Source organism: Harmonia axyridis, chromosome 2 (genome assembly GCF_914767665.1).
Source record: "Harmonia axyridis chromosome 2, icHarAxyr1.1, whole genome shotgun sequence".
Taxonomy (NCBI): domain Eukaryota; kingdom Metazoa; phylum Arthropoda; class Insecta; order Coleoptera; family Coccinellidae; genus Harmonia; species Harmonia axyridis.
The window spans coordinates 54294369-54313047 of record NC_059502.1 but is presented as its reverse complement, the minus strand read 5'-3'; the positions used below and the strand labels follow the sequence as shown (position 1 = coordinate 54313047).

The window sequence follows — 18679 nt, the reverse complement described above, 5'->3', positions numbered from 1 at the left end:
ACCAATTTAGATCATTTCAACAGACACTTTTGAAACGAAAAGATTATTCTCGTAATTTCTACCCCCCATAACAAAATCTTTGAACAAAAAATCAATAAAAAGCGTGCGATTCGTTGCTGGGATAATTGAGGCATTGGATACTCAAAACTCACTCTGTATAAAATAATGACATATAATCAAGGTCATCATACATGAGCTTCATATTAAAATCATTGGAAATTAATAAATTGCAAAATTGCTTCTAATTAGATCTAATTGTTAACTTTGAGGGAGGCTTGAAAGAAATCAAATTAAATTAGAATTTTTTAACTGATATCCGAATATGCAAATTCAGATTGCCCATATCACATGGAGTATCTACATCGTCCGGGCAGCAGAGTTTGAGCCAGCCCTCTACTTCTTCCGACAGTGATTCATCCGCTGTTTCTAGAGACCTCCATAACAATTTGAACGTCTTGAGAAACCTCAGACAGGATTTCATTGAACACCATGGATCTGAACCTTCAGTCAGGTAGTGGCTTCTTATTTGCGGAGAATTGCTTGGAAATAAACATAGATAGAGGAAGCATGAGTGGGCAATTATTCCCCACAACAAATCATCATCATTGATGTCATTTTTTAATAATACTTCGGAAGGCTCAATCGGCATGTATCAGAATGATATGAGAAATTCTCCTCAATTTGGGTTATTACTGCAAATTTGAATTGAATTATTATGGGTTTCATTCATGATTTTTTTTTAAATTCATGTAGATACTATTTGAAGTCAGTTTTCAAAAAAGGTTGAATCGTTTCGTTACGGCTGCACAAAGTGACAACAGCGTCTTGTGGATAGCTTGCACAACCTATACAATGCGGAAAAATTATATGGCAGGTATAAAGTCTATGCTCTTCTGTCGTTGGCATCTACTCTAAACTGATCAAATTATAGCTATCTTTGTTTACCTAATCAACGTAACTGATTTGATATCTTGTTCTATCTATTTAATCAGCAGTCGATGTTGCCATATAGTCCCGAGCTGGGAAAGAAATTTTCTGATCGGGGAGGACTGTCTAACCATTAGCTGTGTTCTCCTAACTATAATTTTCTGTCTTCACACAGAGTTCTAGAAGAGTCGGGATAGAAACAAATAGGTCCCTACGGAATAGCACCATGTTGCCAATTGGGATGAGCAAGATAATAGAATAAGGTTTATTTACAAAAAAAATATGGAATATAATACAATTTGCATACATTTTTGTAAATGCGTCAAAGTTATAATTTATATAAAATATTAGAAAAAAACAGAAAGAAAGAAGAAAAGTCGACCAGGGGAAAAATTTTTCTTTACGTAACGATTTCTACACGCCGCGTTAGAAACTCCTATCCAAAATGTTTCAGAATAAGCGTACCATAACACTTTATGAAGTACATACCAACATATTGAATTATTTTGTGTGGGTAGATGTTTTTTTTCTCGATTTTTTAATTCCTTTCAAAAAATTGTGAAAATTTCATTATAAACCAAGAAGTAGGTTTAGTGTTTTCTTCTTCTAGTTCAATCTGATCCATGAAATTGAAGGTTGAAAATCAAAGGATTGAATGCACGATTTTTTGATATGTATTTTTGTTAAAAATGTTTCTTGTTTGATGATAGATTCATATGCAATAATTTCTCAACTTTTCTTGTGTCTATTCCAAATTATGAAATTAATCAATAATTATTGCTCATTGTTTCTTTTCAGCTTGAAATATTCTAGTCAAAGTACATCACAATCAACAATAAGTTTGAACTGTAATAATAAGACACCTAATTATAAAAGTTCCAAATCCAATATTTCATCTACAGCTTTATCAGAAGATTCGGATTATGATGATGAGGTGAGTTATTTTGTTATTTACATTCAGTTTCGAATATTCCACTTTTTAAACTTGTCAAATGCACAAAAAAAGGCTATTTGACTATTTGTGGTCTCCAAGAGTGCAATTGCCGAAAATGAATGAACGAGCGATCAAAATCCCTTGACTTCATTCACGTCATTCTTTCCACGTGTTTTTTCGATATTTTTCTTGGAGAGGTTTAAAATTGTTAGTAGATGCGATCATTTAAACTATTCCCTTTTCAACATCTCTTCAAGCAAAAAATGGTACACGTGTTCTTAATGATTCAGTTTAGATGATCGAAATTGTGAGTTAGTACTTTGTAGGAATGATGTATATTTTTTGTTCACGCGAATACATTTTTTCAGAAGTCAATTCCAATGCCGAAATTCTCAAGAAAATATTAAATGCAAAGAAAAAATACCCATATCGTTCTTAAAACTCTGTGAGGTTGTCATTAAATGCCTATTCGAAACTGAAGTCAATTTGATTCAATTTGAAAAACTGTATACATGTTATTCAGAAATATGTATTACATATTCCATTTATTTATTTTTCCTCGTTGATTATTGTTTTAGATCGGCGATTATGGTACATTTCACGATATGGATGATTATAATAATACTTATCAAGCAGAGCTGAAGATGAAATACACAGGACATAGAAATGCCAGGTATTTATTAATTTATAAACTCAAAATTAATGTCCAGTTTGAAAACTTATTGAAGATAAAACTTAGTTTACTATACAAAATAAAATAGAAGTGACCACAAAATATGACATAATGTAATATTATTTGAATTCTACTAATAGCATTTCAATTTCTACCAGAAAGTCAGTTTTTTTAACTTTTTTTTTCAGTAAATTCATTAAGTATAGTTTTTAATTATTTTGGGAGCAAATTGAATACATTTAAAAGCCTTTCTAACTTACAGATAGTCTTATTGGATACTTTGTTTCTTGTTAATATCTTTTTACACTTTTTTACAGTGTTTTTGTTTATTCTAATTTCACATAGATATAGCTTCAGCTATTGTGAAATGTTTATTTTATATGAAATGATTTGAAATATTTCTCATTATTTAGCATTTCTTGGAATCAGGTACCTTTCAAGGACAGTGTCATAATAATGTTCTTTTTTGTAATTTCACTTTATGTTATGTTGCTTGTGAAATTGATACAGAAAATGTGATATTAAGCTCTCAAAAAAATAAAAATACCCCAAAAAAATTGTGAAAAATGTCAAGATTTGTAGTTTTGAAATTAGTACTGGAAGAGCCTCAAAAAATGGATGGTATAATAATGTCAGATATCTAAGAGAAATTCAGACCAGAAACAGACAAGAAAAGAAGGTTAACTCATAATACCACTTGGAAAAAATGAAAAATACAGCATTACAAGAACTATATCGTGCGGTAATATTTCAGTTCCACACAGATTTCATGGTTATATTTCATTATTATATGTTGGTACTCGAAACTTTCCTGTCACGAATTTATATATTTTCTGTCAAATTTGTGATACGATTAAGATGTCTAAAAACCTGGTGTATGGACTGATTAACTTTTGTTTTGCCAATTTTGAGAATATTAGTTTAAGCTTCTGATTGGCTAGGATCGGGTTTTAATTGATGTATCCTGTCAAAATCAAAGGAAATAGATCGAAATGAAAGGAATGACATTGCGGCGCCACCACGAAATAAAATTAATATTTTCAATTTGGTCGAATGTCATTCCATTCAAAAATTGACGAGTGCATTCACCATGTTTTTAGACATCTTAGATACGATAAACAGTTCTGTCAACCAACATTTTCCAATGCAAAAATCACTAAACGATATTTATGGAAATATGTATTCCAATAAAAATGCAGGGAGTTAGAAAAAAATATGTATAATACATAAGGCTTAATCTAACATTCGTTTTGAACTCATGGAAGAATATCAATGACTTCTGCACTTGAATTATAAATAACTGTTCAAGCAGTTATCTTGTAAATACATCTTTGAATTTTCCAGGCCTTCTTGTGGAAATCTTTCTCTAATTGATGCTACATAATGATATATTCTCTATACTAGTTTGTAGATTTTGCTTTGTATGCTTTATTTTCATTTTCAGTCATATGAAATCTTTCATAAAAAAAATATACATAAAAATAACAATAATAATATAATTCTGCTCTGGTTACATATAATAATCTGTTTTAAACTTTTTGCGTTTCTAATATGGGATTTTTTTTCAAGGACGATGATTAAAGAAGCCGCCTTTTGGGGCAATAAGTACGTTATGTCAGGATCAGATTGCGGCCATATTTTTGTATGGGAAAAAGATACAGGCGAACTTAAAATGATAATGCAAGGTGATCATCACGTGGTGAATTGTCTGCAACCCCATCCAACGCTTCCACTGTTAGCAACCAGTGGAATAGACCATGACGTTAAATTATGGGCGCCACTACGAGAAGAACCTGAATTTAATTCCCAATTAGCAGATGAGGTGAGTGGTATTAGACTAATCGCTATTTTCGTCACAATGTCTATAATTTTGGAATTTTGGTTCGATAATTGTCTCGAACGATAAGATTCGACATACTGATGATGAATTCTGGGTCCAATTCAATTCTGTCCGTCCGGTCCGGTCTCAAACACGATAAATCTCGACAGAAGGGTCTAAAAAACTTGAAATTTACAGGATAGGTTCGGATCTACACCTTTTTCAATTTTAGTTTAGAAAATCAAAGTTCAATTTCAGAAAAAGGAACAAGTATTTCAGATTAAGAAAGTATAATTCAGAAAAGGAAAATTGGATTTCAGAAAAACGATATTGAAATTCAGAAAAACCAAGTTGTGATTCAGAATAGTGAATTGAATTCTCAGAAACAGCAAATTATATTTCAGAAAGGGAAAATTGTATTTCAGAGGTTATCGGTTCAATTTGATATAATGTAATATATAAATCGCGAAAATAATTCCATTGCACAAAAATGGTTCAAGACAAATAATAACCAATTATAGGCCTATATCAGTACTCATCATTTTTTCAAAAATCATTGAAAGAACCATGAAGACAAGAATTAAAAATTATGTGAATGCTACATTTGGATTTGACAAGTATCAGTATAGGTTCCAGGAAGGAAGTAGTACATCAAGTGCTGCAGTTGATCTGCTAGAATTCGTCTCTGCTGAAATTAACAAGGGTAATTATGTTGTACTGGTTTTTATAGACTTGCAAAAGGCGTTTGATACTGTGAATATAGATATACTTTTGAGGAAGTTGTCCAGGATGGGATTTCAAGGGACAGCTTATAGACTTCTTGAAACATACCTGAAAAATCGAATTCTTTATACTAGTAAAAGAAGTAAAAGGCGCACAGTTAACATGGGTGTCCCTCAGGGTTCAGTATTGGGCCCACTGCTGTATTTGCTCTATGTACATCTGATGGGTTCGAGATCAAGATATTTCTCTTTTGTGGATGATACTGTCCTGGTGTACTCAGGAAGATCTTTGGAGGAACTGGAATTGACTATCAATGCTGATCTGCTTTATTATTCTGACTGGCTGAGTTGTAACAGACTGAGCATAAATGTAGATAAGACTGTATATATGTGTATAAGGCAGAAGAACAAGCCATTCCATGAAATGCAAGTCAAGTTTGATGATATTTCACTTGATCATGTGAAACACCACAAATATCTAGGGTTGTATATTGATGAAAAATTGAATTAGGAAAAACACATGATACGTAGGGTAACTCCTGTGGTGGGTTCACTGAGAAGATGCTCATTTGTGTTCAGTAGACAACACAAAAAAATGATCTACCACAGCTTGATCTTCTCCAGACTGAGGTACGTACCTCATTAATTGTTGGGGAAATGCATCAAATACATTATTAACAAGGCTACAAGTGTTCCAAAATAGAACTATAAAAATATTGTTCAACTATAGCATGTTAACTCCTACATCAATATTAAATAAGGACACTAAACTTTTGGACATTCATAACCTAAAGAAATTGGAACAAGTTAAACTGATACATGGCATGACGAACAATTATATTAAGTCAAATTATAGATTTACACTAGTACAGGATGTACATACTCATAACACCCGAGATAGAGGTACCATCAGAAGTAAACTCAGGTTTACAAGGAAAGCCCAGGACTCCCCAATTTACCGAGCAATAGAAGCATTTAACCAGACACCAGAAGGAATAAAGTATATAAGAACTAAAAAAACCTTAATATTAAGCTTAAGTTGTACCTGAAAGATTTATTTTGTTTAGTTTAACTTTGTTGTTGTTTTGAATATTTTATAGTATTTTATGATTATTTTTTGTATATTGGTAAATAGGTCTTGGTACCAGTACTTGTACTGTATTAGAGGTCAAGAATAAAGAAATAAATAAATAAATGAATTCAGAACAGTACCGAATGTGAGGTACAATATTCGACACAGGTATTACATAGATATGTCTACTGGGGCATTGTTGTATTGAAGGAAACGAAAAAGCCAATGAACTTGCGAAAAGATCGTCAAGGCAAACACCCGTTGGGCCTGAGCCTTTTTGTGGGCTTGGAAAAGACCAGTATGAGGCAGCAATCCAGTAATGGGAGTGGGACAATAGATTAACCCTCTGGAGAAACACTCAGGCAAAAAAGTTTGTGGTGCTTTCACCGAGCGAATCTTTTGAATCGGCCACAAGCAGAGCTTCGGGTAATGGTGGGACTGTTGACAGGACACTGTCGGTGCAAATACCTTTTGTACCGCCAGCAGATGGGATTTGCAGGCTCTATGGAAAGGAGGTAGAAACAGCCGAACACCTTCTCTACAAATGTTTGGTGTTGACTGGCCTAAGAACCACTCATATGGGAAATTCAGCCCCGGATACTCATGAAGTAACAGCCAAGGCTTTTAAAGATGTCGACGGCATTTTTGGGTTTGTATGAAAAGGAAGGTTTAAGAACAAAAGATCAATTGGATCACAGTTCCTGGAAGTCTAACAGAGCTGCAAAGATCCCGATTCAGTAATAATAATTTAAAAATCTCTATTTATTTTTATTAGTTCTTAAGTACATGTAACCAATTCTGAATTACAATTTCCTATTTCTGAATTCCAAATTATCAAATCTCAATTCCAATTTATCGTTTTTGAATATAAAGTTCTTTTTCTGGCTTTTAATTTCCCTATTCTGAATAACAACTTCCTATTCTGATTTACAATTTCCATCTTCTGAAATTCAATTGGCTTTTCTAAATTATATTTTACGCTTTCTGAATTACAATTGGAAAAGGTGTAGAATGCCATGGTTGAGTTCGTTAAAAGGCACAAATCGATAATAGGTTCCGTAAATATGCCCGTTCGAATTTTTTTTTTTTTTTTTATTAATTTTGAAGCTGCCTTATCGATCGAGATGAAAAGAATTAAGGAAAGCACTGACGTGAAGTCGAGTGTTCTTCAACTCTTGTTTATTCATTAACTACTTACAATGAACTAACACGTATATTTACGCTTACTTCTAAGCATATTTTTTTGTTATTAAAAAATCATATCAATAAACATGAATGAACTTTTTGAATCCATTTTTTTCCCAAATAATTGAAATTGGATACATGTTTCCATAATGTTTTTTGTCTGAATTACATGACCTTTCATATGGCAAAGTTTATCAGTGATGTAATAAATCACCCTGTATAATGACTATTAAGTATTGCCTCTTGCTTGTAATACTTTGTTAAATAGAGAAAATCAAATTTAATTGCAGATTATTGCTAGAAATGCCATTATGTTGGAAGAAACTAAAGACACAATAACAGTACCTGCCGCATTTATGATCAGGATGCTTGCCTTCCTTAATCAGATGCCTAGGATTCAAAACCGAAGAAGAACTTCAACTGAGAATTCCGAACAATAAAGGATTAAGTTTGATGCCCGAAAGTAATATTTGATGCCATCCGAACTCTTCAAGTTGATAGATCTAAATTGTAGTTGGACTAACCTCGATTCAAAATTAATTTTTAATTATCTATATACGAATTTTCCTCCAGAAATTGCTTGTTTTGTTATATGTATTGCTATTCATCAAGTCTTTGTTGGTTTATGGTGTCCCATGTATTTCATCAAAAAGCTTTTTTCCTCAATAATAATGAAATTAGGTTCAAGCGGATGACAAAGAAAATTAGTTGTTTTACGATTTTTAGTATATTTAAATGTTACGTTTGGTGATATAACATTGTGTTGTTGATAACATTTACATGTTTTTCCCGGAATTTTTCTGTGGCTTTCTCTTATCCTTACTGACTGCTGTTATGATTTTGAGAAAATTGTGATAATTGTAATTATATTTACATAATATTATTTGATTTATGTGCCTCCACTTTTAGCTGGAATATGCAAAAAAATATACGCAATAAAGTGAATATATGATGAATTTTTTCTTGGAAACCTTAATATTGATCTCTAATAATGATAATCAATGAATTGCCGAAGTTGTATTTATAATCTGTACATATAATAAAGAAGTAGAAACGGATGTGTCTGTAGTACATGTTAATATTGTTGTTGTTTCATTTGAAATAATTAGAGAAACACTTCACAACCAGTATTCTCCCAGGAGATCGATACTTTAATTGAAAATTCCTTAAGGACATCCTAAAAAATATGCTATAAAAAAACTGATTCTGATGATTTGGACCATTTGAAAATAAAAATAACAAACGCATGCGCCGATGTAAATCCTAGTATTCTTAACTTATAATGAAATAAGGAAAAGATATAATTTATGTATGGATCATAATGGTGGCATATAGAACATACAATTTAAAATGTTTCGTTTGTTATTAGGAATAGAATGAACACAGCTCTGATACAACTTGAGTGGGTATAATTTTGGGTACTTTCACTCTCCTTTTCAAAAATATATAACATTTTATATAAATTTCTTATCAAACTATAAAAATCATTTTATTGCCATATGGCAAATTAAACAAATGCCTATCTATGAAATTCTGATAACTAAAGTGGCCACCACCTAGACTGAGGATCTCTAAAGCCCTGGGAAGTGAGCCCTCGATTCTACAAGCCGAGATAATGGCTGTTTATGTATGCGCCCAGGAGTGTCTCAAAATGAACCTCAAAGGGGCGCATATCTACATCACCACAGACAGCCAAGCCACGCTGAGATCCCTGGAATCGTGCTGTCAGGGGTCTCTGCTGACTTGGGAGTGCCGTAACACCATAAAGCAACTGGCCAGAGGAAATAAGGTGACTCTACTATGGGTACCAGGGCACTGTGGGGTTGAAGGAAATGAGAGAGCGGACGAGCTTGCAAAAAGTGCATCTAGGTTAAGACCTGCTGGACCTGAGCCTTTCTGTGGGATAGGAAAAGACCAATACAAAGCTGCGGTCCAGCTATGGGAGTTGAACAGTAGGACAATTCACTGGACTAACACTCCTAGGCTTGCTCAGGCAAAGAAATTCGTGAAGATTTCACCTACTTACACCAGAAAACTCCTGAAGCTGTCACGAGCGGAGCTTCGGGTGATGGTGGGTCTGCTGACGGGGCACTGTCGGTACAAACATCATTTGTACCGTATGGGTAAGTCAGCAGACGAGATTTGCAGGCTCTGTGGATCGGAAGTAGAAACTTCTGAACACTTGATATGCAAGTGTCCAGAGCTGGCTAGCCTAAGAACCATTCACATGGGCAAGCCGGTCCTGGATACCAGAGAGGTAATGGCCAAGGCCCCTAGGGAGGTTGTCAATTTTATTAACGTCGTTGACGACCTCCCTGGGTTTCTATGAATGAGTAGGGTAGTGAACAAAAGATCTGCATGGTCGCAGTTCCCGGAAGGCTCACCGAAGCAAAACGACCCCAGTTCAAATAATAATAATAAAGTGGCCACCAAGGTCTCCAGATTTAAAACCGTTAGATTTTTTCCTTTAGCCACATTCAAAGAACAACATTCATCAATTTGATAATGTTGCAAAATCTACCTTGGTGGTATCGAATATTTTAATTATTTCAAGTTCACAGATTATCGTAGATAGGCACTGGGTTGATTTGCTGTGAGAAATCGAAACTTTTGATGATTTTTATAGTTTGATAGAAAGGACCCCGCACGTTTAGTATGGAAAATGGCTTTCCGTGAATTTGGCTGAATTTTTGATATGTTGTAGTTCTGATGAACTGATCAGAAAAGTCCTTAGCCACAAAGCTCAAAAATGGACAGTTTTCGAGATATGGAGCTTTGAAAATGGATTTTTTGCAATTTTCGGGGTTTTTGCTCATCAATCGGGGAGCTCTCATTTCTGGTTTTGATGGAATTTGGATGTTCGGCGGGCAGAACCCGACAGAGAAATGATCTTCCTACCACTCGTTCATTCCAAAACTCGCCACTACGTGGCTCGTTTTTGAATTTTGAACTCGTGGAAGAATATCAATGCCTTCTGCACTTGTATTATAAATAACTATTCTAATAGCGTATTCGACTGGCTGCACCAATGCGAATTAATTCGAAGAAGAGCTAAATGCCATAATTAGTTCGAATTTATTCGAACTGGTGCTGCCAGTCGAATACGCTATTAGATTTCGGGGGGGACATTGAATGCAGATATTTACTAAGACCTTGGAGTTGAATTTCAGGGTCAAGTAGATTTTTTATTCTTTACAGAATATTCATCTTCTTGATAAACTAAAACCATTTTTTCTTCTTCGTTTTTTTCTATAAAATGAATTTCTCTGAAGATATGAAATGTTTCATACTTAAGAACTCAAGATAAAGTACTTCAAAGTTATTTTCCATAGAATTATTTGTTTTTGTATTCCATTTGAACATATTCAAAAATGAAATAAGTTAGTTTTCTGATTTTTCCTCAAACCGCACATATGTGTTGATACCGTGATAATAAAATCTCACATGAGTTGGTGATGTAGGAGCGAGAGACGCTTGTCTCTCGGTGTGAAAGGTACCTCACAGAAGTCGCGGGCCATAATAAGGGGAAACATATTAATAATTTCAATGAAAATATTTTTTCTTAGACCAATGTTAATATTTTTATTGTTTCATCAAAATCACATCTACAATATCTATATTTAATATAAATTCAGATAAAACAATATACCTTATCTTTATTGCATTGACTTTGCTTTATTATGGAAGGTTAGTAATAATTTTTAATACTAAAAGAACATTATTGCATAAGAAACAATAGTAAAAAAAATTTGAATTGCTGATTAATTCATAAGGAAGAATTAACCTAAAATTTTCAATATATTGCCATATTCACAAAAAAAAATTTCCTTTGTGTAAATAAATGGAAGATAATTTAAAGATTCATAAAATATAAATTCGTACAATTTTTGAATTTATCAATTGAAAATATGCTCCTTTGTTTTACTATTGCAATGTACAAAATCAAAATATGATACCAAGAAGAATGACATGAAAAAAATATATGTATATACTTTTATGTAAATTATGATTCAAAACATTTCCTTAATAAATGATCAGCACCACTCTTGTGAACTCAATATTATTGAAAATTAATCCTTTTTTCCATTGGTCACCATTCTTGTAGAACACAAAGTTCTCAGATCGTTCAAGGCCTTTTCGAGTTCTCTAGCAAAACCATGACAGTCCTGAAAAGAATATGCATAAATTATTTGTTATATTAAGACTTATTGGTGCAATAGGCTATTTGACAAATTGTTCAAATCCTCTTTAATTATTCAGTGATGCATTAGTTCAAATATAAAATTCAATGTGGCATATTGGTGTTTGTAATAAGAGTATTGGTGTCCCAAATTCGTTGTCTAGTGAGGGGTATCTCAGAAACCCTTTGATCTAGAAAAAATTGAATGGCAAATTTTCAGAATCGATTTTTGAGAGAATTGATTTGGTGAAAACTGCAACCTCATAAATTCAACTGTTTTCAAGCTATAAGAAAAAATTGGAAAATAGCGTTAAATGAAAGTTCTCATAATTTCTTTATTGCTGGTGCTATAAACATAAAACAAAAACATTTTAAAAGAACCTTCATGTTGAATCCAGTGGTGTATTTATTTGTTTTTTATTGCAATTAGTTCTGAAGTTAAAATACAAACTTGTGTTTTTCTAATGTAAACCATAAAAATGTCTATAAAAAATAAAATCGCGCTTTTTCTCTTTTCAAAAATATATAACATGATATATGAATTTCTTATCAAAAAATAAAAATCATCAAGAGTTTCAGTTTCACACGGCAAATTAACCACTTGGCTATTCTTGACAATCAGAGCAGATAATTAGAATATTCTGTGACCACAAAGGTTTCCAGATTTAAAACCGTTAGATTCTTTCAACATTTTCAATTTTATAAAAGTTGTTCTTTAAATTTGACCAAAGGAAAAATCTAGCGGTGTTAAATCTTGGTGGCCACCTAATATTTTAATTATCTGAAGTTCAGAGATTATCACAGATAAGCACTTGTTTTATTTGCCGTTTGAAACTGAAACTTTTGATGATTGTTTTAATTTCATAAGAAATTAATATATCATGTTATATGTTTTTTAAAATGGAAAAAAAGCGATTTTATTTGTTATAAACAATGTTAAAAAAAACAAGTTTGTATTATGGATTCTACTGAAAAAAGTGTTTATAGAATGTGTTTGTTTCATGTTTATGTCACCAGTAATAAAAAAGTTAACTTTTATTTCACGTTATTTTCCAATTTTCTCTTATAATTTGAAAACACTTGAATTTATAAGATTGGGGTTTTACCAAATTAATTCTCTCAAAAATTGAGCCCGAAAATGTGCTTTTCCTTTGTTTCTAGCTCAAAGTGATTCTGAGATCCCCTCTCACTAGACAACGAATTTGGGGCATCCGATACTTAGTGATATTGTCGTTTGTATTGTGATTTTCTCTGAATATGTATTTGGATTCATTTTCAACTGCGAACAATAATTTGAGTTTATAATAGATGAAAATGCTTATATCGTGCTTTGTTGGCTATGGATCTGGTCAAGGTAAGAATGTGTTGGGATTACCGTGTTCACACTCTTTGATACCAACGGAAAAATTCAACTCAGGTGTAAATCTACAAAACGCCAAAACGTAAATTATAATATTGGGATTACGCCATTAAAAACTGACATGATCCAGATTTAATTGCCCTAAGTGTTCAATGATCTTTCTGTAGTAAAAATTAATGTGTTATGACATGGGTTATTCTCTCATTAAGTTGTCGTCATTTATCCTATTTATTATCATCTATTGAAATCTCACTCGATACTCACTGTGTATTTACTACTTCTCTTATTCGATATATGGAAGAATATTCTATCCTCGCCTGCTATGATGTAAGAAACACCATATCCGTCATCAGCAACTGGACCGAAACCACCCCCAGCTGACATACACTCAGGGTTTTTATTCAGATCTATCCTACCTGTTTGACCATGAGGAGTCTGAGAGGTTGACAGTTTCCAAGGTTCACTCAGAACCTCTTGAAGGAACGGCGAATCTACTTCTAGATATTTTGACACTACATACAGGCAGAAAAGGTGCCTGTCAATACCTTTACCGCACATGGCCTCTTGATAGCCAAGCTGTGAAAGAACAGAGTTTGTACTGTAGATCAATGGTCGAAATTGATAAGTGGAAAGGACAGTATTTTTTTTAAATTTTTCGATAAGAATTAGGTTCTCTAATGCTTTTTCAGTAATGAAAGGAACTGAATATACAAAATGGCAAAATAATCAATAATAACTATAATACAGTACTGGCAACGATACATCTTATTATATATATATATTGTTAAATAAAGATAGAAATGAAGACATTTTAACAATTCCCTTTCCAACATCGCATTGAGTAAATTGAAACAAATAAGAAAGTATTTTACGTGGAACAGAATTTATGAGTAATATAAAGTAAAAACATTTCTGAATTCGAGTGAAATTGTTGCTTCTTTCTCTAAAAACACAATCAACAAAAATTTTCAACTATTCAGCTCTATCGAAGAATTGTTAGGGGTTGGAAAAGTAAATATTAGGATTATTATAAACATCCTCATATAATGTTAAATCCAATATTCCGTCAGATCAAATAATATTAGTTGAGAAGTTGGGGAATTTTTTTCAACCTTGATAAAATATCAATCATGAGCACTTTCATTAGTTTAACGATGCAGATTACCTATGATGCTTGGAAACATCATTAAAAAATGGATCATTAAATTATAATTAGTGGATATGAGTACTCAATTACTACAAATTGAAATATATTGTCACTCAAAGAGAAATTAGCAAGATTGAACTGTTTAAATTACTGATTTCATAATCGTTCCTCTTTCATAAGAGGAACGATTAGATATTGCGACCTCTAATATACAAAGTACAAGTTTAAACGAGCGACTGTTGGATTATGAAATAGAATTTTCCACATTGGGCCTCCTACAATATTATGACATTCGATTTAGACCTGATTTCGCGAGAATAATTCAACGGCGGCATCTCATTTTAGGATAATTTCAACGAAACTACCTATGTTGTACTACTTTGGAGGGTAGAAGGAAGGAGAATAATCTTCCCTTTTGAAAAGTGTCTGTTGACTCACAAATTGGTGGCGCTAGTGTAGCTAGAGAATACATTTTAAACGTCAATACTGTCAGTACTGATAGGGATAAGCAAGAAGTATACAAGGATGAAAGTGTATTCGTCTTCTTGGGTTGGTTACCCTTTGGTTATGCTAGCGCCATTGTGGAGAATTTTCGAACCCTTATTTATCCTTTTCCGCTGGACACTTTCTCAACAGTTCTACCATAAGATTATTCTCCTTATCTCAACCCTCCATATGTCTTACTATAAAATCTTCACATAGGGTCTTACAGAATAACGTTATCAAATTTCAAGGGATTATTCCTGACAGTAACTATTTTTAAAAAAAATCCCATGAACTTAGCCCAACACCTAATGGGAAAATACTTAATATTGCGAGACCGATAATAACTTATAGGCCAGAGCAAATCAGAAAAGCATGAGGAAACATATCATCACTTGTGAGATGGTATTGAGTGGCGAAGAAAACTCAACGAAGGCAAGAATAAGGTCTGTTCAGACTGGGTTCTCGGTCACTCGGGAATTAAAGGAAATGAAGAGACGAAGATAGTTGCCAGAAAAGGAGCCCAAACTCCTTAGTCATTTCATTGGCCCAACTTTCCGTGGTATAGGTAAAAAGAAATAGTTTCAGGAGAAGGAAAAAACCGAGAGACAAACTCTAGTAAAATCTTCCAAAAAGGTTTTTAGGAACTTTTTTTACTGAGAGATCTAAGAAGTACCTGGATCTTAACAAGATACACCTTCTCATTGGATTCCTTACAGGGCATTGCCGCCTCAGGAAGCACTTGAATGAGTCTGAAATCGATGAGTGCAGATTCTGCAAGGATCAGATGCAGAGGTGCAGATTCTGCAACTCCGGATCACCTTGTGGCGGAATGCCTCGCCATCGATAGCCAACCCAAAAAAAATTTTTGAACAAGATATTTGAAGAATTGGGGAAGTAACCTCTTTGAAGCCATGTCGGATACTGGAGTTCGTTAGAATTCTGGAACTGGAGGGCGAGCAGTAGATTATGGTGACTAATGGCAAGAACAGCTCTAATTGGGGGCACAAGTTCGACGTGTCTCCAACATGAACTATCAAATTCGACATGAATCGCGCGGAAATGAAAACATATCAGTGATACAATATTCCACTCAATTCGCGAGTTTCTCCACAAAGAACGCACTTCTTATGTTCCATGGTGAATCGACGTTTTATATCAACTCAAAATATATTGAAATAAAAATCTAAATATTTCAGAAAGCAAACTTCAAGTGCGCCAAACGAAGTGAAACAACGGATGTCAATAGGAGAGCAATAGTTGCCAAACCTTGGATTTCAGCAGGTAGATATAGAAAATAATAAATATTCTGCATACTATAAATTCGACAATTAGGAAAAATATCGGATTCCAAATATTCAAATATGCATATTTAATTGAGAATCACTCAAGTAAATATATTTCATTCCATATAACATACATTCCTAAGGATAAAGTGAAATTGAGGATTTGAAAATATATCACAACTTAATCTACCCATGTTGGGGGACATGTAAAAATTGCGTATACTCCCTCTATCTATGTTTATTACTCAATGACAATATCATTTTAGGATTTCCAGGTTTCCAAGATATTAAGGAAAATTTTTTTTTTATTTTTGAATAAAATAATTTTATCTCATGTCCTTTCCACTAAAATTAATAAAGCGATTCAAAATTTATTCGAACAAATATTTAATGGAACTCACCTGATGCCTCTCACAGGCTTTCGATAAAAGTTGCAGTCTTTCTTCATTGCTAATTTCTTTATTTTCCATAGCTTTCACAAAATCTGACGATTCTATGGTGCAAGGTCGCACAGTTTCGGTCCTGCCTTCTCTGAACAGCCTTGTCATGCTTGCCTCGTAAGTGAGACAGAATTTACCAGCTTCTCTGTAGTATGCCAACTGAAGAGCCATTTGTATGAAGGCATCCGGACTGAGCTTAGCCTTTTTCATGAACCCTTTTCCGAAACTGTTATGAATATAAACAGTCAAATCCACATCACGAATCAAGGCTTCTGCAACGGTCACAGCCTTATCGATGGCTGCTCTACATTCGTGTTTCATGTCCCAATTGAGCCGAACTGGAATTGGAGGAGTCAGTTCTGGAGTACCTGCTGCATTTCCGTTCTCATCATATCTGAGGATTTTTCAAATAGGTCAGAAAAGAAGTATTCAACAAATTTTGAAGGCATTGTTGAATGAAACTTCTTTGGATTATACTAACATCTTTATAGAAAAGATTAGCAATATGATTGATTAGACACAAATATTACTTTTCACTATGTATGTATTAACAATGTTTTTTTGGTGAATTTTTAACTATTTCTCGCTAATAATAGTTCGGAGAAAGAAATTCAAAATATAAAAAAATCACAAAAAATAGAGGTTTCAGCCAAGAAATCATAACTATACTCACAAAAAATATATAGTTATAGTTTGTTAGTTGAAGGTGCCAGTTTTGTTCGACTGATTTGAGATCTGAAATGAATGATTAAAAAAAATCAACTCTAGTCAGAGTGGCGTTCATTCATAACTAGATTCAAAGAATATCAAACTAATACGAATTTTCAACAAAAAAAAAATCGACAAAATTGACCCTCATACAAGGGGGAAGTAAATGGAATAGGTTCTGGCATAAATGGACATCCCCCTCAAAACCTTTCATTCTGTAAGATGTTTCCTTTTTGAGATTTTGACTGATTCAACTAAAAAAAAATCACCCCCATATGTCTGTTATAACATTGCAATTGAGCAGCAGTGGGTGAGAGAGGCCAATTCCCGTGATAATGTGTGCCCTCACAAAAGTTGGCTAATTAGCACTCATCATGACCAACAATCCATTAATTAAAATCAGTGTCTTAATAATTTTCAAAAAAAAAAATCAACACCACGTTCCAAGTTTTCATATGTACCTGCCGTTATTTGCAGGCACAATACTCAAACACATAGTGGAAAGTAAGATTTGTGTCTGAAAAGATAATTAATGTTCACTTCATATAAAATCATAAAGACTGAAAATAGCAGTAAAATGCGTGGGTACTTTTGGATATAATTCATTTTTGAAATAAATCAACGTGAATTTTGATTGAAATTTTCAAATAACAATGCTTTCAAGTTTTTTCAAGAAAATGTTTATGCTGACTGGAAAATGGCTCTACATTAATTTTCGATTATTTGAATGATTTATAGGATAAAATAGCATTTTAAAAACAATCGAGCAATTTCCCAATTGCATAGCATTCAATGAAATTTTGTGAATATCACTGAATGCTTCAATTGGTATAAATTTAGTGAAAAAAAAGGAACGATATGAAGGAGTCGAGCATTAAAGAAGCAAGAAAATTACAAGAAGGAAATGGGTAAATGATGGCATAATACTCATTTATTCAAGATGCATACAAATTTTGGGAATCCAAAAATGGTCCGTGTTGATAAAAAGCATATTTCAATGTAGAATTCTTTCAATTTAGTTCAGGTTGAAAACAGACAATGGGACATTATCAAATTTCTGTATTCGATTGTATGACTATCTTGAATAAGTGTTGAGAGTAACAATGCGCATTATTCAAACTAATAAAGCGAAATGGAAAGTTGTTTTGGCTATTGCCATCGACGATGAATATAGCCCAAACAATGTTCCATTGAATATTATATTATCAACAAAATCAAGACAATACTGTAAAAGCTCAGGTTAATGGAAGGATATTTCAGAATGTACTGTCTACATGGCAAGATATCCTAACGACATGTGAAAGCAAATTTGTGCTAAGAATAAAAAGAAAAAATAACAGTCATGTTTCTGTTTATACAAGGAATTTTCAAAGGTGAGCCTAAATATTTGACAGAAGATAAAACCCATCAAATAAATCATTTCATCAAAAATATCTATCAACTTCATCATCAAGTCTAATGTGATTCCTCAAAATTTGGTGCATTGTTCAGTGTTTATCGAGAAATGCATGCGATTTGTCGTTTGTTGTATTCAAAACTCTACGATCTATTTTTTTTGGGAAATATCATCTTGGTGTATCCTGAAGGACAGGTGAATGCTATTGAAGAGTCGAGACATTGCATCGAAAATGAAACTGATTTTATTGTTGTTGCTTGTAGTCGTTCATTATCACGCGGAGCAAGACTGTGCATATATCAAACTAACAGTGAACTATGCGAAAAACTTCTGTGAATAATTTGAAT

At 33.1% G+C, this 18679-nt stretch overlaps 2 protein-coding genes across 6 annotated transcripts in view; one reads left to right on the top strand and one right to left on the bottom strand.

Annotated features, from left to right (window-relative positions):
- The window catches only part of LOC123672741 (DDB1- and CUL4-associated factor 6-like), a 28418-nt gene extending 20141 nt beyond the window's left edge, over positions 1–8277 (top strand). Inside the window, exons 8-12 of one of the 2 annotated variants that reach the window (XM_045607008.1) lie at positions 335–511; positions 1726–1861; positions 2440–2534; positions 4104–4356; positions 7623–8277. In XM_045607008.1, the coding sequence (XP_045462964.1) occupies positions 335–511; positions 1726–1861; positions 2440–2534; positions 4104–4356; positions 7623–7772 (811 nt within the window). In that variant the 3' untranslated portion in view covers positions 7773–8277. The remainder of the gene's footprint in view (positions 1–334; positions 512–1725; positions 1862–2439; positions 2535–4103; positions 4357–7622) is intronic. The other variant, XM_045607009.1, reaches the window with a different exon arrangement.
- Positions 8278–10887: 2610 nt separating this feature from the next.
- Positions 10888–18679, bottom strand: part of LOC123672740 (carnitine O-palmitoyltransferase 1, liver isoform) — a 43218-nt gene continuing 35426 nt past the window's right edge. For all 4 annotated transcript variants that reach the window (XM_045607007.1, XM_045607005.1, XM_045607006.1 and 1 more), the window contains exons 10-12: positions 16190–16622; positions 13137–13448; positions 10888–11498 (exon numbers count right to left, since the gene is read on the bottom strand). In XM_045607007.1, coding sequence (XP_045462963.1) covers positions 11403–11498; positions 13137–13448; positions 16190–16622 — 841 coding nt within the window. In that variant the 3' untranslated portion in view covers positions 10888–11402. The remainder of the gene's footprint in view (positions 11499–13136; positions 13449–16189; positions 16623–18679) is intronic.